General features: G+C 47.6%; 11 protein-coding genes across 11 annotated transcripts; 4 read left to right on the top strand and 7 right to left on the bottom strand.

Moving 5' to 3' along the window:
- On the top strand, positions 1-951 carry P174DRAFT_425997 (4-hydroxybenzoate octaprenyltransferase; the record flags this gene model as incomplete). Its single annotated transcript, XM_024825338.1, has 1 exon — positions 1-951. One exon carries the CDS (start codon positions 1-3, stop codon positions 949-951), a length of 951 nt encoding a protein of 316 aa, XP_024677081.1.
- A 361-nt stretch (positions 952-1,312) lies between these two features.
- P174DRAFT_465152 (SDR family NAD(P)-dependent oxidoreductase) lies at positions 1,313-2,257 on the bottom strand (the record flags this gene model as incomplete). Its single annotated transcript, XM_024830507.1, has 4 exons — positions 1,313-1,539; positions 1,593-1,679; positions 1,744-2,182; positions 2,237-2,257. 4 exons carry the CDS (start codon positions 2,255-2,257, stop codon positions 1,313-1,315), a joined length of 774 nt encoding a protein of 257 aa, XP_024677080.1.
- A 1,222-nt stretch (positions 2,258-3,479) lies between these two features.
- P174DRAFT_465151 (alpha/beta hydrolase) lies at positions 3,480-4,340 on the bottom strand (the record flags this gene model as incomplete). The annotated part of the gene is made up of 2 exons (XM_024830506.1): positions 3,480-3,824; positions 3,933-4,340. The coding sequence occupies 2 exons, from the start codon at positions 4,338-4,340 to the stop codon at positions 3,480-3,482; spliced, it is 753 nt and encodes a 250-aa protein (XP_024677079.1).
- Positions 4,341-5,157: 817 nt separating this feature from the next.
- Positions 5,158-6,074, top strand: P174DRAFT_334013 (uncharacterized protein; the record flags this gene model as incomplete). The annotated part of the gene is made up of 2 exons (XM_024821678.1): positions 5,158-5,278; positions 5,398-6,074. Coding segments are annotated over 2 exons (798 nt in total), but the record flags the coding sequence as incomplete, so codon positions are not given.
- A 648-nt stretch (positions 6,075-6,722) lies between these two features.
- P174DRAFT_425993 (phytanoyl-CoA dioxygenase family protein) lies at positions 6,723-7,619 on the bottom strand (the record flags this gene model as incomplete). Its single annotated transcript, XM_024825337.1, has 1 exon — positions 6,723-7,619. The coding sequence occupies one exon, from the start codon at positions 7,617-7,619 to the stop codon at positions 6,723-6,725; it is 897 nt and encodes a 298-aa protein (XP_024677077.1).
- A 1,850-nt stretch (positions 7,620-9,469) lies between these two features.
- On the bottom strand, positions 9,470-10,757 carry P174DRAFT_465148 (NAD(P)-binding protein; the record flags this gene model as incomplete). Its single annotated transcript, XM_024830505.1, has 5 exons — positions 9,470-9,771; positions 9,834-9,933; positions 10,000-10,172; positions 10,234-10,420; positions 10,491-10,757. 5 exons carry the CDS (start codon positions 10,755-10,757, stop codon positions 9,470-9,472), a joined length of 1,029 nt encoding a protein of 342 aa, XP_024677076.1.
- Positions 10,758-11,782: 1,025 nt separating this feature from the next.
- Positions 11,783-13,768, bottom strand: P174DRAFT_425991 (flavin-containing monooxygenase; the record flags this gene model as incomplete). The annotated part of the gene is made up of 1 exon (XM_024825336.1): positions 11,783-13,768. The coding sequence occupies one exon, from the start codon at positions 13,766-13,768 to the stop codon at positions 11,783-11,785; it is 1,986 nt and encodes a 661-aa protein (XP_024677075.1).
- Positions 13,769-14,744: 976 nt separating this feature from the next.
- On the top strand, positions 14,745-15,822 carry P174DRAFT_436154 (methyltransferase; the record flags this gene model as incomplete). The annotated part of the gene is made up of 6 exons (XM_024825985.1): positions 14,745-14,764; positions 14,803-15,142; positions 15,195-15,208; positions 15,261-15,347; positions 15,403-15,641; positions 15,725-15,822. 6 exons carry the CDS (start codon positions 14,745-14,747, stop codon positions 15,820-15,822), a joined length of 798 nt encoding a protein of 265 aa, XP_024677074.1.
- Positions 15,823-16,621: 799 nt separating this feature from the next.
- P174DRAFT_425989 (uncharacterized protein) lies at positions 16,622-17,650 on the bottom strand (the record flags this gene model as incomplete). Its single annotated transcript, XM_024825335.1, has 4 exons — positions 16,622-17,125; positions 17,206-17,352; positions 17,413-17,433; positions 17,486-17,650. The coding sequence occupies 4 exons, from the start codon at positions 17,648-17,650 to the stop codon at positions 16,622-16,624; spliced, it is 837 nt and encodes a 278-aa protein (XP_024677073.1).
- Positions 17,651-18,443: 793 nt separating this feature from the next.
- On the top strand, positions 18,444-20,042 carry P174DRAFT_473479 (FAD-dependent oxidoreductase; the record flags this gene model as incomplete). The annotated part of the gene is made up of 4 exons (XM_024830633.1): positions 18,444-18,736; positions 18,791-19,062; positions 19,122-19,492; positions 19,566-20,042. 4 exons carry the CDS (start codon positions 18,444-18,446, stop codon positions 20,040-20,042), a joined length of 1,413 nt encoding a protein of 470 aa, XP_024677072.1.
- Positions 20,043-20,444: 402 nt separating this feature from the next.
- P174DRAFT_380360 (uncharacterized protein) lies at positions 20,445-21,235 on the bottom strand (the record flags this gene model as incomplete). Its single annotated transcript, XM_024822970.1, has 2 exons — positions 20,445-20,658; positions 20,718-21,235. 2 exons carry the CDS (start codon positions 21,233-21,235, stop codon positions 20,445-20,447), a joined length of 732 nt encoding a protein of 243 aa, XP_024677071.1.
- Between the last annotated feature and the right edge of the window lie 445 nt (positions 21,236-21,680).

Genomic DNA, 21,680 nt, shown 5'->3' with positions numbered 1-21,680 from the left:
ATGGGTGGGAAAGCTCAAAATGGAGAAGATGAAGCCCGTGGAAAAGTTCTCAGCAGTCTTCCTCCTTCACTGGTGCCATATGCTGAACTCATGAGGGTTCATCGACCGCTGGGTTATTATCTCAACACGTCTCCCTATGTGGTGGGCGTTGTCTTCGGCGCGGCGGTGGCCCCGACCAAGCTTCCAGCCACAATCTTGCTGGACCGGCTGCTGATCTTGGTCCTTTGGTCCCTTTTCCTCCGAAGTGCTGGGTGCGTTTGGAATGACGTGATCGATATGGATCTGGATCGTCAGATTGCTCGCACAAGACTCCGGCCTCTTCCTCGCGGTGCCGTGTCGTCATGGAACGCTGTCATGTTAACCGCCGGGATCTTCGCCTGTGGAGGGTCCCTCTTGTCCTTTTTGCCGAGGGAGTGCGCCATCGAGGCACTTATCGAAATATTCTTCGCCCTTCTTTACCCTTTCGGTAAGCGGTTCACCGACTTCCCGCAGCTCATCTTGGTGAATATTGGATGGGCTATCCCGATGTCAATGCACAGCCTCGGTCTGGATCCTCTAGCGTACAAGAAGCCTACCTTTTTCATGTTCCTTTTTATTGCACTGGTGATTGTCATGATTGATGTTGTTTACTCTCGGCAGGACACGGAGGAGGATATGAAAGTCGGTGTCAAGAGTATGGCGGTGCGATTCAAGCACTCGATAGAGCTGCTCTCTTATGCCTTCTTCTACGCATCCACCGGTGCACTCCTAGCGGCAGGATATTACTCCGGCTTAGGCATCCCATTTACAGTACTGTCAGTTGGGGGTCACTTTGGTGGTTTTCTTTACTTTCTGAAAACAACGGGCGTAGGCAAGGCGCCCCAAGTGGAGTCATACGCGAAATTGGCCTGCCTCATTGCGAGCCTGTTCTGGGTAGTTGGCCTGTTCGTGGAATATTATTTGCGCGTGTAAAGCGCTCTCTGAAGCATAGAATGTGATGGCGGTGGAAGCGGCTAGCATCTCAGGTGATAGATGCTCGCCTTGAGTCAAAATTTGTTTCATTCGTATCCAGTTGTTCCGTTTTCTTTATCAGGTATTCATTGATCGCTTAGTTATGTATCACAATCCATCAGAGAGCAAACCTAAGGAAATGAAAGGCAGATAACAAGCAGAATATATGGTATAAGTCGCAAATATCAACTCAGAAGTGCATTTCAGAAGACCCTGAAGTGCATTTCAGAAGACCCTGAGATACAAAATGCTCAAGTGCGGTCCAAATCACACAACTAAATAATTATCTGGATTTAAACACCTCTGTACCTTTATCGATCACCTAGATTGTTGACCAGGCGTTGTCAATGGGGATAATAGCACCATTAATCCCATTGCTGCGACTAGACACCAGGAACAGAAGACTGCGTGCGATATCCTCAGGCTGAATGTGGATTCCCCTTTCTCTGTCACGCATATGAGCCTCGTGGATTAGTGACATTGTTCCCAATGCCTCACTATCAAATTGGCTCGTTTCTAGTCCTCTGTGAATGCTGGTACCATCAACAGCTAACTACTGTGTTAGCTACGTCGTTGAATCCAGGCTAGTCATGCCAGCTTACCCCCCGGACAGACGGCGTTACAGCGTATATTCTCCTGCTTGAATCTCCACGCAACGTTCTTCGTAGCCCCGACTAATCCGTGTTTGCCTATATAGTCCGGGGAAATCTCAGCAGATGTATCATAACTGGCAAGCTACTTGACCTCACTGACTCGCTGTGTAAGCAACCCCAGATACTGCGCCGCTCAATGCAGCTTTGCTTGCCACATTCACGATGCTTCCGCTCTTCTGTTGCCTCATGATCGGAATAACCTCACGCATCAGCTTCACGGGCGCAGTCAAATTGATTGCAATACAGCTTTCCCACATAGTGTCTGATAGGCTGTCGACACTTTGATTGAGATCCATGACCCCTGCGATGTTCAACAGTCCGTCGATTCTGCCACCAAATGCCTTGACACACGCCTCAACAACCCGTCTCGGAGTTGGCTCAAGAGACAGATTGCCTTCAACGAATTTGAAGTTTGAGTGATCAATAAGGGACCTGGGAGGGGAGGAGATGTCAACACCTAATACCCTGGCACCTTCATCTAGGGCTATGGTGGCTGTCGCAAGGCCAATACCGGACGCACTTCCAGTGATAATCAGGACCTATCAAAGAGTTAGATATAATAAAGCAATCGTTTCATTGAATTTATTGCATACGTAATCGTGGAGACTCCCCATGGTCATCGAAAGAGGTACAGGATCAATGGACAGTAGCGGTTAAGAGAATGGAACTATCAATTGTGGTTGAAAGGACTTTCTTGATTGTCCCACAGACAGTAACACTTCTATTCTGAAATAGCGCCAGGCATAGGTGCTATGGATACGAGGAATAAAATCAATATGAGCTAGCCACGGTGTTAAAGCTAAGTGGTTTCGAAGAGTGCTGGTTCGATGGGTGATTCTGTGGTCTCAATAATTTCTTAGAGCAACTTCATGTATGTTTGTCAATCCTTGGAGGCTTCGATATGGCGTCAACTACATCAGGCCGAACCAGGCCGAACCAATTTGCCGTGCCAGCCGGCGGACTGTATGAAAGGAGAGCAAGGGAAAAAACGACAATGATTCGCTGAGGGACAGATATGTGGCTAAGCACCCTTGCATGCTGTTTATGTGTTCTTCATCTCTGCTTGAACGTTTGAGAGGGAGTGAAGTGATGCACAACCCTTGCTGATGGTGAAATACAAGGATATTGCATTCCTAGGGTTACTGTGAGATATTTCTCACTGGTAATGCCACATAATCAGGGTTATTGCTACCTATATTTAGCCTTACTGAGGTTGAGTATTTACATAGGTTAGCCCTTACTTTGCGGATCCACGGCTGCCATTCCTGACTGTCCATTCCATGTATGCATTTACTTGCTTGGCAAAGTCTCGATTGCCCATCTGCCTGTAACGTACAACTTCCAGTGTATCTGCATGTTGAATGCCAAGTAATTCCATAAACTCATCAGGCTGCCGACTAGCCTTTGATAGGTTGATAATTAGGACTTCATTAGCATTGGATTGGATATTCCTATGAGTCTCCTGGGTCGGCATCTTTGCATTATTTGATATACCGTGGGACACGCTGACGCAGCCCAAAGTGGCTGTAACTGTATTCTACTAGCCTCGAGTGACGAATGGAGACATGATACGTTTCCCACTTACAGGTAATTACTTCCAATAATAGTTGCAGGTTTACTTAGATTTTCCGAAGTGTCTCTCTTCGTATGTGTCTCTGTTCGTATAGAGCATAGATGAGTAGAAATTATGCTTCGGAGAGCAAGTGAACGGAGCTATTAGATGGGCGACCCGGTGGATTTCGCTATAACTCAGAATATCTATCGTAGTCATAAATATCGTGAGGTATCTGCTACCCATCGCCATTTCCCCCTATGAGTTCAGATACGACGTTTTAGCTAGATCTCGATTGCTTCCCCTGCAGCGTTTCTAATCATCCTGACGACCAGATCAGGGTTACTGAGGCATGGCGCATGGCCCTCTTGGCATCTGACAATATCGAACGCACCATTCCCCTGCTTAGCCATCCTTAACTGCACACACTCCGGTACGGCCAGATCGTCTTCGCAAATAAGATAGGTACTTGGAATCTCCAGCCATGCGGCATGAGTTGCCGGCGTACTCATGGTGGTTACCGGTTGTTTGCCCAGGAGACTGATGGCCCAATCGGCAACCTTGGGTTCGCACTTGTTGTACAAGACATCTCGGACCTTATCTGCGTCGAGGAGACTGATCGAGCCCTCCTGGTGATGACGATACGTGGTCATTATATTTTGCCAAAACGATGTAAGAAAGAGAAAAGGGAATTTGTATACTTCGTCTGGACCCAATCCCCCAGCTCTGGCGTAAACCTCACGGAATGCTTCCACCTCTTGCGGTGTTCTTGGTTCCAGCTGACCTGTAAGGCTTTCGCCAACAGGCACGGCTATGGCACACATATAGATCAATCTTACAACGGCACCCTCACCATGAGGGAGGTCTTTCCTGCTGAGACCTTTGGAGGCCTCTGAAATCAGGATTCCACTATAGGAATGACCAACCAAGACGACATCCTGGCCTGATTCAGAAAATTTAAATATCGCCTTGCGGATTGCTTCAACATCCTCGGTCCAAGTCGGCTGTGGTGGACTAGAACTCAAGGACGGCATCGATACAGCCACTGCCTCGTACTGAAGCTTGTGGAGTCGGCTGACAATGCCTTGGTAATGTTCTGGCCTGTGCAGGGCTCCGGGAACAATGATAATAGCTGGCTTCAACATGTTGGATGAAACGTGTAAGGCAGGATATGGGAAGGCATCCAAAGGAAAGTGCGAGATAGGAGATACAGGAGCGACTTAGTTGTAGAGGGAATAGGAAAAGGACTTGAAGTGGCCGGCTCATAGTTTATTCTTTCCTAAGGGACATTTTCTCGTCTAAACTGGCTCTTGGCGCTGGCCTTTCCTCTCAAAAGTCTATAAGCGGTGAGTGAGATCTTTCAATTCCTCCCTGTAAATGAGATTCACTGCGGCCCATTCCATAGAGTCCCTTACATTGTGGTTTTCTCGATGCCCTCTTATTATCGGGTCAAACTTGTCCAGGGAGAATGTGGCCACCAGCCAAGCGAGTAACACAATATGGATTATGCATAATGTATCCCTCGGTCTTCCTTTCGGTTACCACCTCAAAGTCCAGCTCTTTGGGCTCTACCAGGCAAAAGGTATACTAGGGAGTGACTACACATGTATCCTCTGTGCTGACGTGTCCTTCTAGCTGATGGCGGTGTTGTTAGGGTTATGCGTACGGGATTGGTTGGTGAAATGCAGGAAGGGGCCTTTAATGTGAGGGTAATGACAAGCATCTGGATCACATTCACGTTCATTTAATCTCAGGTTATTCGATTAACCAGGGGTACTGATACATACATCTGATCACCTCAAATTTATTTCTTGAACTCACCATTTCTTATAGCACCCTTACGGATTCACAACGATGGGCAGAGATCAGGTATCTCACAAGCGAAGCCAGAACTCCAATGTCTCTGAGATACCGGATCTAGACTCCAGTCTGCACAGAAGTGAAGATACTCTTGTCGCAGAGATTATCGAGGCCATGACCTTAGCTGGGGTCTGCGTTGTGAGGAACTTATTCACTAAGTCCCTGGTTGATCAGGTACTCAAGGATTTCGAGCCTCACGTGTCGTCCACTAAACTATTTGACGGTATGCCATACAATGCTCTATTCATGGTCAGCTTTATATTATTCACCCCTTAATTGCATGTTAATTCTCCTGATCACCAATAATTACTGTTCGAGCAATAACGATATGGTGCTGTGCAGGCTACCCCGGCAATGGCTGCCATCTGACAGGATTGCTCAGCAAATCGGAGATCTATGCCCATATGGTTGTGGGAAACAGCGTGTTTGAGAAAGTTCGGAACCACTTTCTCAGTACCACCTTTCGGTCATGGATAGGTGGGAAGATGATGACATTCACCAGTCCCCCCCAGCTCGACTCTACTATCTGCTCCTACATCAACCCACAGTCACCCGGTGAGCATCTACACCGCGATGACGCGATTCATTACGGCTGGAATGAGGCAGCGAGTGAGTACACAGTCGGCCGAGACATAAGCATGTCCATGTTTCTCGCTTTAACGGAATCCACGCGAGAGAATGGCACAACTCGATTTTTCCCAGGAAGTCATCTGTGGGACTACAGCCAAGATTTTCCAAGTGCTGATGACACTCGGATTCGTTACGCTGAACTGCATCCTGGCGACTGTTACTTCATGCTCAGCAGCGTAACTCATAGCAGTACCGACAACCGGAGTACCAATCGACCACGAGTTCTCGCAGCGACGATTGTCACTCGGAGCCACCTGCGGCAAGAGGAGAACCAATATCTCACATATGACCCGATAACAGTCGGAAGGTTTCCCACGTGGCTCCAGAGGCTCGTGGGCTACGCGCCATCAGCACCATTCCTCGGTTGGGTGGACAAGCGGGATCCTCGATGTGTTATTGACCCCAAGGCGGCTGATGATCACTGTGGTGGAGAATATTATGAGACGAACGAAGAGACCTTGAATTAAGCGGATCTATCTGTCTGTATATGCGCGGGTTTGTTTTTGCCAGCTTTGAAGGCTTGAGTCGACTTTGACAGGTGGACAGGTCAAATAGGCATCAACAGGTAGTTGCAGTCCCTCGTATCAGTGTTAATCTACTTTGGGGCTTCCTCGAGCAAGGGAATCGGCAGAGCACATAACTAGATGTTTGGCTGCTTACACTGAGGTGGTTAGACGTTTACGGTGATAGGAAACAAGATATATTTTTGTTGGATTAGACGGTATAGATATATATCTTGAGCGATTGGACATATTCTTGCCTAAGTAGGTCTAATTTCATTAGTTTGGTATTTTGGGTTTAGCGCACCAAATAGCTCAGAAGATCAACATCCCTGTATACTGTGGTCACTTCGCCATTTTACGGATGCTACGATGATAAAGATACTAAAAATTGGAATATAGATGCTGAGTACCCGAATTCGTATTGGAGATAAACAGGCTATCACGGGAAGCTATCTCACTCTTCCTAATTAACCAATGGCGATGTACCTGGTCGGCAAGGAATACCGGAGAGGAGACAGGTGCGCCTTAAACCCCCTAATTCTCCAAATATCCTTTCGATTTCAAGCCCATCTGCTCACCGAGTTCGTTCATATTCAACGTCCAGGTCCCAATTGCGTAGGGATCAGGTAGGCATGCAGATCTCCAGCCGATCATTCTTTGCGCGAGGGGAGTCATCGTCTCAACAGTCGATCGTGGAATGTGGATATTAGCCTCATACGGAGTCATGATACAAGGCACAATCGGCAACGCCACCGAGGAGCGGTAGGTATCGTTCGTGCCATTGAAACTGCCACCGTGCACGATTTTCCCGCTGAAGAAGAGCGAGTCCCCGGCTTTTACTTCCGCAACCACGATGGGATGATTCTCGTCTGACTTGTCAATCCAATCTCTGTGACTACCCCACACAAATCGGGTTGCCCCATTCGTCTTGGTGAAATCGGTCAAGGCTGTGAGGAAATTGATGAAGCCTTCCGGGGCATCTGGACCGACATTGAACAATTTCTGTGCTGGCTGGTCGCGGTGCAGGAACTGGTCGGGAGTGCCAGGGGCACAATCAATCACGCTGCCCGCGTATTGCCAGTAATCTCCAAATTCAGAGAAGACCCTGCGAGACAGTTCATGCATCAGGGGATGGTTTAGGATATCCTGGCGGAAGGTCTCGCTCAGTCCGGCAAGATTGTGTATACGCCTTCGCTCAGGCTCGAGTGTTGTTTCTAAAGAGGTGTCCATGGGGCCATAACGCATATTTCCCCCTCGGACCTTCGCCAGGTGAGGCTTCATTTCGCAATTGACCTTGTCAACTTGCGCGGGAGTCAGGAAGCCCTCGAGAATAACGACTCCATCCTCTCGAAAAGCCTGATTAATGACATCCGGGTCCGCACCCGGAGGGAATCGACAGATATGAGGTTTGGAAGGAGTTGAAACGGTCATTTTTGCTGAAGCAGTCGATATGGGACCTTAAAAAGCGAGGTAGTGTGAAGGACAACCAAGCACATATGTGGTCAATAGACTGATAAGGCATAAAAAGGGTGGAAAGTCTATTGCAACTTATATAGCAATTAGATCTCTAGAGACCTGACGTAATTGCCAATGCAGCGGTCTGGGATGACACGTAATGTCCATAATTTTCTTTTGTAAACTACGAAAGTATGCATATATAGACCTTCTCGACAGATATGCAGTACTATGGGAGAGAGTCATGCAAGCATGACAGTACAGGCGATACAGGAATGTCTCCATGCAGTACAGGATTATTAGGAGGAGATTGATACTCCGTTGGTTCCTTGTCTTGGGAGAACATTGGGCTCCTAGTAGTATTAAGAGCCATTTTCTGATTCTGCTTTTGACACTGTAGATTGAGCGGCGCGCTCTAGCAAAAAAGAAATTTAGTTGCTTAGATGGGCATGGCAGCGAATGGAATTGCTTGTTTTCAATTTGGTTTACATAGTCCCCACCACCAACACTCGAAACTACAATCTATACGGTACGCGAATCCTTGCGGGCTACTTTCACAACGCTTCTGCTCTTCTGGTCACTCATGATATGAGCCTGACGAAAGCAGCTATACTCACCGCTGTTCATTGATCCCATAAATTCTCTGACACGGTTCTGTCACCTCCAGGCAGGTCTAAAGCCCCTACAATTTTGCGTAAACCATCAATCCTCCATCCACATGCACTAAATCACCGATGCCAGTGCAGCGAAGTCGGTGAGGGGGAAGACACTTACACCCAAAGGCTTGCGCGGCCTCATCAGAACTGTTGCAGATGTAGCCAGACCGATTCCAGATGCACTTCCACAATGTGATAAGCATCTATGACACGTTGAGTCTCGGTATGCTGCCTACTACGATGAGGGTGCGATGGACAAGTATCGACACAATCGTTAAGCAGCTCCCGCCTTTTCGGCTGCGTATGCCAGGGATATTGGGATAATTGTAAGACTGAATTGAAAAAAATAGGGAGGAAATGTATTGTGAAACTTCATATTATCCCAAAAATCCAACGGCTGCATCTGTTTCACCGCACCCACAATCTCCTCATTGGGGCACTGTTGAGCGCGTCGTAGCTGGCTTGACACGCTAGCATTGTTCGTAGCACGGCGATGCAGAATGTCCTTACTATCGTCCACCACAAGATTTATCTGACGTGGTACAAGCTCGAGATGAAGCGGCTAGGTATGCCTCCCTAGGGCGGGCTCTGTGCTCTACATTATGATTCCTTTTCGCAACATCCTCCTAAGTCATATTCACCCCACACTTGATCAAGGGGTTAGCAGGGGATGGACATACATACCGCGAAACAATCAATAACCGTGGGAAAATGGCGGTCAGAGAAGTTTGGAGTCTGTGATCTATCCTTGTGATGTTGCGTAGGAAGCGAAAATACTAAGTAACCTATTATTTTTTTATTCACATCTACCGTAATAATCCTATGGTGTGAAGTTGTGGGAAAGAGGTCATTGTTACTGATGTGATGCCAAAAACCTTGGTCAGCTTATCATGCACGCATGGGAAAGCAAATCGAATCTGAAATTACTACTGCATCGCACAATTGCGGTTCTAGACAATACATGCATGGATCTTTCCACTGATAGCCTGTCCAGTGATATTGCTTTTCTAGCAGCAGCTATCTTCATCTTCTATAGACGTATAGAACCTATTGCATAGACGTCATTCCAACCCTGAGGGCCGGACTGTCTTCCCTACATGTTACAAGCGACCGTAGATGATCAGAAACATTTAGGCAGACAGCCCTTGTCATTTCCTAGAGGAAAGAGACTCAGGCGGACTTGGTGACGGCGCTTGCAAGACTGTCTCTGAGCGAGGTAAAGCCGTTGCGCCCAAAGAAATCCTGGATTAACCTTTCCGCTTCGGTTGCAGGGATGACATGGCAAGGCCTGCGGTTCTCGTCGGGGGCGTCCGGAATGAGGGTATTACTTGGGTCGAGCTCCCTCAAGATGCTAACCACTTCCTTCCAGGTGAAAGGACTAGCGCAGGCGAAGATTCGCTGAGAGCTGACTTCGGGCTTCAGCAGTGCAATGACGTGAAGTCGAGCAACGTCTTCAGTATTGATGAACCATGCTGTTTATACTTAGCTCGTGGGACTGACCATTTGGAAGGTTGAGAGAGGATAAAATACGTACGAGGGACGAATTCGAACATCTTTGTAGGCTTTCCTTGAAGAAGTCCGACGATTTCGCGCATGGATTGACCAGTGATGCTTGCGTGAAGTATCCTGCCTACCTATAGTGCAAAGGCATTCATTCAGATCACAATGTACCCTTGGTATTCTTGCCCTAAAACGCTTACCGAGAATCCAGGCATGACAATATTCACGTCGAATCCAGGTTGATTATCTTGGACCCATTGGAGAGCCTTCCTGTCTCCTTCGACCTTTGCCGCACAGTGATTGATATATACCCTCTGCTCCTCTGGTGTTGAGTCACTCCATGCTGCTTCGACAGCGAAGTCGTTCCAGTCATCTACATTGAAGTGTCAGTTTGCGCCTACTTGTATTTGACCTGGTGAGAACAACTGGCATACCGTCGTTGACTGGAGTAGTCGCCGGGTTGCCGTTGATATCGATGCAAGGAGCAGCACCAATGGTGGATGTCAGGACAATTCGCTTCACGGAGTCATGTTTGGAGGCTATGTCAAGGATATTCAAGATCGCTTTAACAGGGCCCCTAACAGCAATATTCGGATCTGAACTCCAGGCCATGTCATGAGCCTTAGTTTGAAAAGAACAAGCAGGTCAGCGTTTCCATTGAATACGTAATTCGGCATCTAAGGTTTCATACAACGTGTGCGATCCCTGATATTCCCTCGAGCGCCTGATCCCAGGTGTCCGTATCTTGAAAGTCCGTGATTATGACTGTTTCAAAATTGCCAGAGCCGTATCTCTCCTCAAAGTAATGGTTCAGCCACGGCTTTGGGGCTCGAACTGTTCCGCGGACTTTGTACCCTAGCTCTAAGAGAAGCTTGGTAATTGCAGACGCGAGATATCCATTGGCCCCAGTGACAAGGATGGTAGAACCTTGAGGTACGCAATGCTTTCCTTGTGTCATAGTGCTTTCTGTGTGCCGGCTTTTGTGCGCTGTTCTGCTTGAAACACAAGAATGACGATGAAGGGGTTAAAGTACCCTGTTATGTAGTATTCGATAAAGACGAGGCCTTTTCAGATGAACGAAAATTGTCTTAGGTTTCCTATCTATGCCTCTGGGGAATTCCAGGCCGTTATGTAATTCATAAGAGTAAGTCCCTGCTTTTCTCGGAAGTCACTGCTTGTATGTTTTTAAAAATACGCATTTATGAGAAGCAAAGACTTGTTGGGTTTGAAATGACAATAAGGACGGTAACATATTTCAGTGAGAGTATTGATTCTGACCGCTGCATAATTAATAAATTACCTACTTGGACCCACATAAATAGAATGTAGCTAACTCATTGCAAACGCGCATGTTCATTGGATGTCCAGAATCAGAGTAAATGGGTGTTAGAAGGTTGATTTTTAGCAGGCAGGGCCTGGGTTAATACAGGTGACCAGCCGAACAGCATACCGTTCTTTGGGCAGTTCTTCTTTAGGTTACTAACCCAACCAACCTACACTCAGAGAGTATTAGAAATGCGGCCTTTTTATTTTCTCTTTCTCATTTTTCCCCCTCTTCTAAAATTGTCCTCGAATGAGAACGCTTCCTGCAGCTATTGATTGAGGGCTACTATAAGCACCTCATTCTGGGGCTGCGCGAGTAGTTATGATATTAAAATTGTTGTGAAAATTGGGGAAAAGAATACCTTCGCGATAGTAGTCAAACGATACTATTTCTCCAAATTGCATTATGACGCAACAAACCGTTGAAGCCTGACGTAGACCGTATCATAGGGGATGTAGGAGATAGAAGCTGTCCGTATAGATAGTTGCCCGTAGTCAAGCATGGATTGGAGAATGACGGCGCACTGAAGTCAGAGAGAAGATGTCTGAATAACTCTGCGCCCTGGAAAGAACCCTCATTCCGCCGTTCTATGCATACATTCATTGGCTTTGGGGATGCTCAACTCTCCGCTAAAGAAATAAGTGTGAGATTGAGTGTGATTAGTCTACACAATGTATCTCGAGACCCCTAAGTTCCCCTTGCCCTCTCCAGTTCACAATCTGATCCATGTAGCTGCCGATCCCCTCTCCCCACGACACCATCCGGCCTAACTTCATTTTGTCTTCCATCGACAGACTTTTCATGGCGCTGGCCATGCCGTCGCGATTGTAGTATCCAGGCGTACATTGACTGAGCGCGCCATGAGTTGCGGCCCGCGCCAACACTTGCACAGCCCAATCCTCCTCTGCTTCCTTAGTTGGCTCAATCACCACTCGAGGGGAGTACCCCGCATCAGCGGCTCCGATCTTTATCAACGTCTTTGAGATTATATAAGCCACGTGTGTGGCCAGCTGGTCCAGGGTGTAGGTGTGGTTCAAACACGTTCCGGCTTGACTAGGGCCCGGAAAGAATAGATTGGGGAAATCGCGTGTGATGACTCCGTGGAGTGTTGCCAGGCCATTCTGCCATTTGTGCTCCATCGTTAGCCCATTACGGCCGGTTATGGCTATGTCAGCGCGCCCCCCGGGACTCGACCGTGAAGTCGTGTAGCCTGTACTGAAAACGAAGACATCAATCTCGTGTTCTCTGCCGTCCGCCACCAAGCCTTTCGGCGTGAAGTGATCGATACCGCTCTGACGAACATCAATAAGTCTCACATTTGGGCGATTGAAGGCGGCCAAATAGTGATCATGGAAACATGGCCGTTTGCACCATCCGGGATACCACGGGGACAACGCCTCCGCCACCTCCTTGTTGTGGACAGTCTCCCTCACGCGCGCACGAATCCGTTCCTGTCTCGGAAAGTCAAATGCTTTCATGCGGTGTAGATAGTCGGTCGCATTACTCTCCGGCGATCCGCCAATAATACTGAAAGAAGGCATGGAAGTCCAGCCATCCGCGATCATGTCGACCGCTGGCTGTGGCTGTTCGTTGCCAGTGAAAGCATTGAAGTTCTCCATGCGTCTCTTCTGCCAGCCGGGGCCCTCCGATTGAAGCATTTTATTCCACCATACCGGATCTGTCGGGTGGTTGTCGCGCTTATCCACAGCAGAAGGGGTTCGCTGGAAAACATGTAATTCCTTGCTGTACTGTGCCAGGTGCGGCACCACTTGGATGGCAGTGGCACCAGTTCCGATGATGCCGACCTTCTTATCACCCAGTTTGCACAGCTTCGGATTTTCCGGCGATCCACCTGTGCAGCCGTAGTCCCAGCGAGAAGTGTGGAACATGTGGCCATGGTACTCCAAGATGCTCGTGAAGTCTGGGATTTTAGGACTGGCAAAAATGCCGGACGCGAGCATGACAAAATCAGCGCTCAGATGAAGGCTGGCCTTTTTGCTCTGGTCTTTCTCGTAATCAAGAACCAAACCTCGCGCACTCCAGTGTTTTCCAACTTCATCCCAGTCCAGGCTTTTGACAGTCACCCCAAACATGGCACGGTTTGAGAGCTTCCAGGTGTCAGCAATGCGCTCCGCATGAACCCTCAACTCAGGTCCGGAGGCGTATTTAGCTCGCGGCATGTACCCTGTTTCTTCAAGGAGGGGCATGTAGATGTAGCTCTCGACATCACACATCAGCCCTGGATATCGATTCCAATACCAGGTACCTCCAAACCCGCCTGATGTGTCGACCATCAGGATATCATCAGCAGTGAATGCCCCGGTCTGGATGATCCGAACCGCAAATAGAAGGCCGCCATACCCGGCCCCAATAATCAGGACTTTGTGATGTTTACCATTGTGACGACGTTGATGGTATTGTATCTGCTGTCTCTTGTTCGAATCATCAAGCCAAGGGTCCTTTGAGAACTGCTCGAACCGCGTGTTTGTGCGGATGTTGACATCAGGGATCTTTCCTCGAGTTTGAAGCTGCTGATGCCGCTCGGCCTCGTACCTTTTCTCGATCTCCGCGTAGTCCTGTTGCTGGCAGGCTGGAGAGAGGCATGAAGTGTTCAAGGTCTGTTCGGCTATCTCGGTCACATCCATGACTCTGCCCTTCTTTGAATGGTCGCAAAAAGCACATTCGGGCTTGCTAAGTGGGAAACTAGACTTGGAAGCTGCTTCCCAGGTACCATACGCCATCAATATCCGTCCTTACATCAAAACTACAATTATACAGGATTGCAATGGCATCAAACTCCCAGTATTCTCCATTCTCTACGCTTTTCCGCTGGCGCATGTAAGGGGCTTCATTCTTTCACGGTTGCCTCTTACCAAATTAAAAGTCCTTTCCTCGGCTGTTTGATGATTATTTCGTCGCATATTCCGGCACTGGAAAGCAATATCCGCGGTATAATCCAGTGCATTAAGGCGAATGAATCACTGCTGATATGCGGATCCCAAAGACATGGTTTACCTCCAAGGGTGAGTTGCCAGTGTGACGCTCTGCCGCTCTTTGCATAACACCCACCCCTGCTGGTCGACGTGGACCTCAATACAGTCTTCACCGCTGCAGCTTATCAAATCGCTGCAAGGTTCCTAAATACGTTACTGGGTACAGTTAAGGATGTCTTATACCGGGGTTGGTTCGTGTAACGAAGAACCGAGTTTGGCCCCCTAGTATTCACGGTACCCTGCTGTCCAGCACATTCTCTACACTGCTGTTCGAGCTGCAACAGACACTTGATGTCGTAGATAAGCCGCTTTAGATGTAACTGGCCCTAACACCTAATAGGGATGACGACGCGGTATTCATGCACAGGAACAATTGGGAAGGATTGTAACCATCCCTTGTGTAGCCAAGCTATGTCAGTGAGTTTTTCACCTGTAGAACAACCCCAAATTTTGGTGGGTTTTGTACAGTGGGCTCCTCTTGCCGCAAGGAGTGAGCGTACTGTAGGATTTCACTAGTAATGGCTTTATCCTGCACTGGTGACTTTATTTCACTCCCTAAAGCTAATGACTCGTCGCTGCCCCATTCACTTCCTACCCTATACGAACTACCCGCTCCCTAATCGTCAAGATGGTTGGATCACGGACCTGGTGTGAAAGTGAGATGCTCTTTGTACAGCCCGATGCAGGCACCAAAGAGGAGTTATATTATCGCGTTACCCCAAGCCTGGCCAGACTCAGGCAAACTTCAACTGGACTCCTCACAAGGTCCGATTCCATGATGCCCGTCCCCAACGTGATTCGTTCGATCTGAACACCCATGGTTTTACGTTCGTCGAAGATGCCATTTCTCCGCAGCTTATTGAACGTATCAGGGCAGACGACACAGCTGCAGTTGAAGGGGATTACTTTGCTTCTGTGGCTGCGCTCGTGAAGCGAGTTACTGGGGCTGACCATGTCGTCTGTTTCAGCCCCTACACTCGCAAGGAGAACTCGGAAAAGGGAATATTCGGACAGCCTGCCAGAACGGTAGGTATTATTCCCTTTCACAATTGAAACACAAACTTATCCGTTTTATCAGGTCCACTGCGATCAGTACGCCACTATCTACATGTTGTCCTTCCTATCCACTAACACTCTTATCCAGCACTCCAGCAGCAGCCATTGAACTGACTCATAAGCTCTGTGGCGAGGATGCAGTTCGGCTATTGCAGTCTCGTTTCCGCGCATTCAGGTAATTGCCCAGGATTTTCATGATACAACAGCTTACAGTTATTGCGGACGAACAGTGTATGGCGCCCTTTAGTCGAGCCGGTGCTCGACTGGCCTTTAGCCGTTGTTGATGGACGAACCATAGCCCCCGACGACTTGCACCCGGTCCACTGGCTCAGGTACGAGAAGAAGGATACCGAACCACCCTTCCAACTCAGCTTCTCGGAGACGCAGAAATGGTATTATCTCAGTAGACAGCGCAGTGATGAGGTCAGCATCGTTAAAAACTATGATTCGGAAGTTGTCCCATCTCCACGTACGTGACTGTCCCTTTTTTTCCGCATTTTCCAACGTACCCTCAAGATCATCATGACCAAGATATGACTAACCGGGCACTAGGGTCGGCCCATTGCGCCTTTAAGCACCCGTTCGTACCTAAAGATGCTCCTCCCCGCGAGAGCATTGATGTCAGATGTCTTGTTTTTGGAGGGCGTTAGACTTATTTAGGAGCAGGGACTGGCGGATCCGCAGGGACTAGTTTATTACCAACAATAACCTATGTACCACCTCTGGAAGTATTCAACATAAGACTATGACAATTTATTTCAACAATGTCAACTCGACTCACATGTATTTCTTGAGGATCGAGAGGATGGATTTTAGGAGGAAATGGAATTAAATTCTCGCATGCTGATTTGTACAATATAAGTATGAGTAAAGTTGTGAAGTGATCGAAAAAAAACGTAATTCCCACTCATGAAGGCAAAGCTAAATCTAACATGTACAATCAGCCACAGCCACGATGGCTGAGACTCTAACCCCTGTTAGATCTGACCCTTAGACTGAGTGCAACCATTCCAGGTTTTTGTAGATATGGACGAGACTTATTACTGGGGTTATGATTTCTGTTTCATTTTCCAGTTACTTGTTGCTTAAACAAGTATCTCATCGTCTTAGAATTTGATTGATACGTTTATATTTGAAGTTTAATTGTCCTGTCTTTTTGTAGCAAAGCAGCAGCTGTTTAACTCTGACCCTGTGTCTGGGAGATGTTGTTAATTCTCTTCATTCCTCATGGTTTGTAGCTTGGGTTATTTTCTGTACCTGATGGTTGTTTCCCACGATTCAATAAGCTAGACGTCTTGAATGAGGAGGCCGGTTGCGTTGCGCTCTACATAACTTGGCTTCCTTAAACTTATAGACTCGGCTGCAAATCCCACTTCTTGTGACCAGCTTGGTACATAATAAATGAGTCACTATCTAAGTGACGGAATGTGGCAGAATAAAAGACACAGTCTACTGCCGAGTGATTGCAAAGCAGAGCATATACCCACCTATCCCATTGTCCGTGAGCATATTGTCGCTCTGCTCCCAATGCTCTATGTTCAGTTTACTTCCCGTGTCAACTTCAACCTGCTTCCACAGCTGAGTCCAACTCGACAGGTCAAAATAGAACCGCAGGGTTGATCCCAATTTCTCCTTCGCGAAGTTCCAATCTCTGTAAGCTACGAAACGGCCTGTAATCATCGAGCCTGGCTGTAGAGAGAGCAAGCGCAACACATGTTTGGCTATCACCAATGACTGGTCCCAGTCAAAAAGATGAAAAAATAGGGATGAGTAGATGATATTCATCTGTCCACTCAGCTGGGAGATAAGGTCGCTGTTCCCTTCGAGGATATTGGTCGCGATGAACCTAGACTTGAGGGTGGAGACATCACGGAACAAGTCGTAGCCTAGATGCATCAGACCGTTGTGAAGATCCGATCCGTAGAGGTTATCCGAGGGGGCTCCATCGTACACCTGGCTTCTGGTTCAGCGGATCATGCCTCTTTCCCTTCGTTTTGCAAATCTGAAAAAAACAGGTTGATGAAATCACTCACAAGTTGACGAAGTTCTTGTCCAAACGCGCATCCCAGGTCCAGGAACTTTTCTCCATTCACCACGCGATGAAGGATCTCAGGATATTTAGGTGACTGAGAGATACTCAGGTCGAGAAAAGAGAACCGTCCGATACAAGGATAGGGAAACTATGGCAGTCCTCAGCAAGATTGGTGCCTGGCTTGACAGGTATAAGGATTAAAAGCTACCTCAGCAAATGCTTCATCCCTCTACACGCCTCTAATTAGCATTCCTTGGATACGGCCAAGTTGGGTAACATACTATTTTCCTGACGTGCTCCAAAATTTCTCGCGAAGGGATCTTGCTATATTTTTCTAAGATGCTCCTAGCTGGCTCGTTCACTCGATCTAGTTTAAAATCGTTGCAAATGACAGCGGTCTTCGGAAGAGACACAGGTGTTTGGGGGGTTATAGTTTCAACAGTCATCGTGATGGGGACGTAGATTCTTAGAGCAGGATTGGTGAAAGCCGGGCTCTGTTGTTCTTTGTGGATGGGTTTTAAATGGAAAACGAGACTCATAGCTCCTCACTGGGATAGCTTCCGACGCAATAAAAGCAATATACCTTTAATACGTCGAGACTTATTCTCCTGTGTTCGCCCGCGCGTTATTCGCTAATTTTCCTAAAAGTAAAAAGTGAGTTCGGGTTTCCACGTACGTCCTACGCTAGGGACTGAATCATCGAGGGTACACGTTTCCCTTCGCCGTCAATTCTACGGAATGGCCAGATGTTCTTCTAGAGAAGCAGGCTGGTACCAATGGAAGCAGGGATTGGAATTGATACCCGGTGGGGGTTCGTAAAGCTCCTGGTTGGTAGAACAGCAGTACCCGGGTTGTATCCGTACCAATGGAAGCTCCACGTACACAACGGTGTCCAGCAATGTTACGGAATGTTTAAAATTATTTCTCAAGTTAGATTCTGATCCACAATTCAGTCCGAGGGCCCTGCCTCTCCAAGCAAGGTGGGAATACAACCGCAGGAATGCAGTCCTCTTATCTGCCAGCTAACCATTCTGCCCCTTTCATGTTATTTTGTTTCGGCACGTTGGTGGACCGATATCCATGTATTTTGAGCACCAGGACAAATCCACGCCAGAAACAAATGCTTGGCGACCTATCCGTACCAATGTTGATAATAAGAGTGTTATTCTCGATGTGAAGAGGGACTATTTCTCAAGGTTCGCACCTGATTTACCCAACCAGACTTGACAGACCCGAGTGATGGAGAAAGCAAAATTCAAAGTTGTCATTGTTGGAGGATCAATCACTGGGCTAACTTTAGCCCACTGTCTCCACCAAGCAAATATCGACCACATTGTTCTAGAGAGGCGACATGAGATTGCTCCACAGGAAGGAGCCTCTATAGGTCTCTGGCCTAATGGAGGTCAAATATTGGACCAGCTCGGTCTGTACGGCGAGCTGGAGAAGTTGACCGAGCCGTTGAACGTGATGCATGTGGTTTACCCTGACGGCTTCTCCTATTCCAACACACTCTTCAGGCAGATCCGCGAAAGGTAATCGGCTTCCCTCTCACCTACATGGGTAGTACGGTAGCTGATCTAGGACAGATTCGGATATCCTGTCTTTTTCATGGACCGGCAAAAGTTGCTAGATGTCTTGTACAAAACCTATCCAAACAAATCCAAGATTCTAGTGAACAAGCTAGTGACTGAGCTTCGACAATCCGATGGCGCAGCCTGTGTCATGACTGACGACGGAAGCACATATGAAGGCAATTTAATTGTCGGTGCCGACGGAGTCCATAGCCGCCTTCGCTCAGAGATATGGCGACTGGCGGACATCAATCAACCCGGGCTGGTCACAGCGGAAGAAAAGCAAAGTCAGTGGATTTGCACTTTCTGTATATGAGAACCACCATAGTGACCATTGCACAAGCAGGTATGACCGTCGAATACAGTTGCATATTTGGCATCTCGTCTCCGCTTCCTGGTCTGGCAAGCGGAGAACATGTCAACGCATACATGAATGGCTTGACTGTCTTGACATTCCACGGAAAAGGAGGCCGAGTATATTGGTTTGTCATTCAAAAGCTTGATCGAAAATTCACTTATCCAAATGTCCCTCGCTTCTCATTAGACGACGCAGAGAGAAGCTGCACGGCGCTGGCGAAGATTCGTATCTGGAGGGATATCTGTATAGGTCACCTCTGGCAGGCGAGGGAAGTGGCCTCTATGACTGCTCTGGAAGAAAACATCTTCACCACATGGCATTATCAGCGGGCCATTTTATTAGGAGACAGTATTCACAAGGTATCTTTTTTCCTCTTTACTTTTTTTCCTTCCTTCTCAATTGACGACCCAATGCACTGATCCCATGAGCCAGATGACCCCAAACATCGGACAGGGCGCGAATAGCGGAATTGAAGATGCAGCTCTGCTGGCTTCACTTATCAACCACTTGGTCAATATCCAGGCGATCAAGCAACCATCGGATCTTACCGTAAACAGAATGCTGGAGAATTTCGAGGCCATACGATATCCACGGATGGAAAAGATTTATCGGCGCTCCAAGTTTGGTGTGCGTATGCATACCCGCGATGACCTCTTTAAAAGGATTCTGGGGCGATATGTGATCCCGTTGACAAAAGATCGCCTAGCAGTTATGGCTTCTCAGTTGATAGTGGATGGAGCAGTCCTCGATTTCCTACCACAGCCAAAGCGGCGATCGGGGCCGGGGTGGCCGAAACCCGGTAATTGTAGAGATGGGCAGAATGGGCATAAGCGGATTCAATATATCCTGATGAGTATAGTGTTGGTGGCTCCGGCCTGGGTCTATATTTTTAGTTCTCTTGTGTGGTAGTTTTTGCCCTTGTGCTATTATTTCCAATATCCTCAATTGTGGCTTTCACCTGAAACGGAAAAAGAGAACAGCAATCATTGGAGTTTCCAGCGGATAAGGGTTCACAGTCGTTCAACATTCAGCTTGAGATCTTTGTTTAACTGAAGTAGGAGATATTCGGTATTGTAGTTCCCATGAGGTACCTGCTATTGGTACATATTCTTGGATTTACTTCCTTTCACTGGAGAAGCAGCATATAGATATATATAGATACACAGATATGTATGTTTAACTAGACTGAAGACGGAAGAACATATTCAGACACCGCGAAAAGGTACATACATCACTCTCATCGAGGCGGCCAATAGCTCAGAAATAGCAAACAATGTTCCATCGCACTACAATACTCGGAAGTTGATATCCTCATTTGTCCTTGTCCTTTTCTGCTGCTTCACTGACAAGCTCCTGGCGCCTAATATGGTAAAAGCAGAAACCATAAGTCCAGTCCAGCAGATGAAATACCGCCATGAACCACAGTAGCAGAGGGCTGCTTGGCCAGGAGGGTCCTGCTGCGCGATATACATGACGAATGGTCACCATGACATCAATAAAAACGGTGCCTAAATACCTCGACAGCCTTTCCAAGAAATCAGCCAAAAATGAGTTGATGCATATTCAAGGATGAGCAAATCGTACCAGACGACGTAGGAACCGCCTCTAGTGCTGCCACGAGAGAGTAGCTGGGAGAGGGCACCGGTGCTGAGCACAAGCTGACATCCCTTCGCACTCCAGACAAAAGCGATCCGGGGCCCGATCTGGGCAGCAAGGGCCAAGTGTCCAGCAATCATCGCTGAGATCCCCACGGCAAAAATAAAGGGAAGGTTTCTCTGCACCAGCGGTGCATGCTTCCACTCATTTTCTGAGTATTTGATTGCGGCATACATGACCACTATATTGAGAAGAAACCAGCCGGTGTTCTCAATGCGGACGAAGGTAAGCTTGGGGCAGTGAATGAAGGAATAGACGAATTCCCAAGCGATATTATTGCACAGTGGGATCAGCGCGTTGCCGTATGTCTTATCGCGGAAGGAATAATAGGCCATGGACATATAACTTATATTCCAACTGATAGCACACATTATCCTGAGCGTATTGGCGACATATTCAACTGTCTGGGAGGTCAAGGGAGACGAAAGCGCAATCCACGGGTCCATTGTGAAGCATTGGGATCTTTGGGATATTGAAATGTTGGGCTGCGGGAGGGTTGGAATGTTATTCTCAACCACAGCTGCTGAGGAATAATATGGCACATATAGCCATATCCCATGTAAATAGACCACGACAGGAAGGCTATGGAAGTGATAAACATATAATAGGAGATCTTAATACAAATTGTTTTGCTGATTATATTTAATAATGTTTCTACTTGTATCAATTTTGTGGCTGGCGCTCAGAGCCCCTTGCTATGTGCATTTTGGCGAAAGGAATACGGTCTGGTGAGGAACAAACAGCACCCGACAAGTTAAAATAACCTGCACGACACAAATCCCACAAATCCTTAAAGTGAATAAATGTCTAGAAACATTCCGGGTACAAGAGCTGTGGCTTGCATATGGCATCTGACTGGGACTTTGAGTACAAAGGAGAGAGAGCAAGGGG

Source organism: Aspergillus novofumigatus (genome assembly GCF_002847465.1).
Source record: "Aspergillus novofumigatus IBT 16806 chromosome Unknown P174scaffold_14, whole genome shotgun sequence".
In the NCBI taxonomy this organism is placed as follows: Eukaryota; Fungi; Ascomycota; class Eurotiomycetes; order Eurotiales; family Aspergillaceae; genus Aspergillus; species Aspergillus novofumigatus.
The sequence above is the reverse complement of the archived record's forward strand: the minus strand, read 5'-3'. Positions and strand labels throughout refer to the sequence as shown.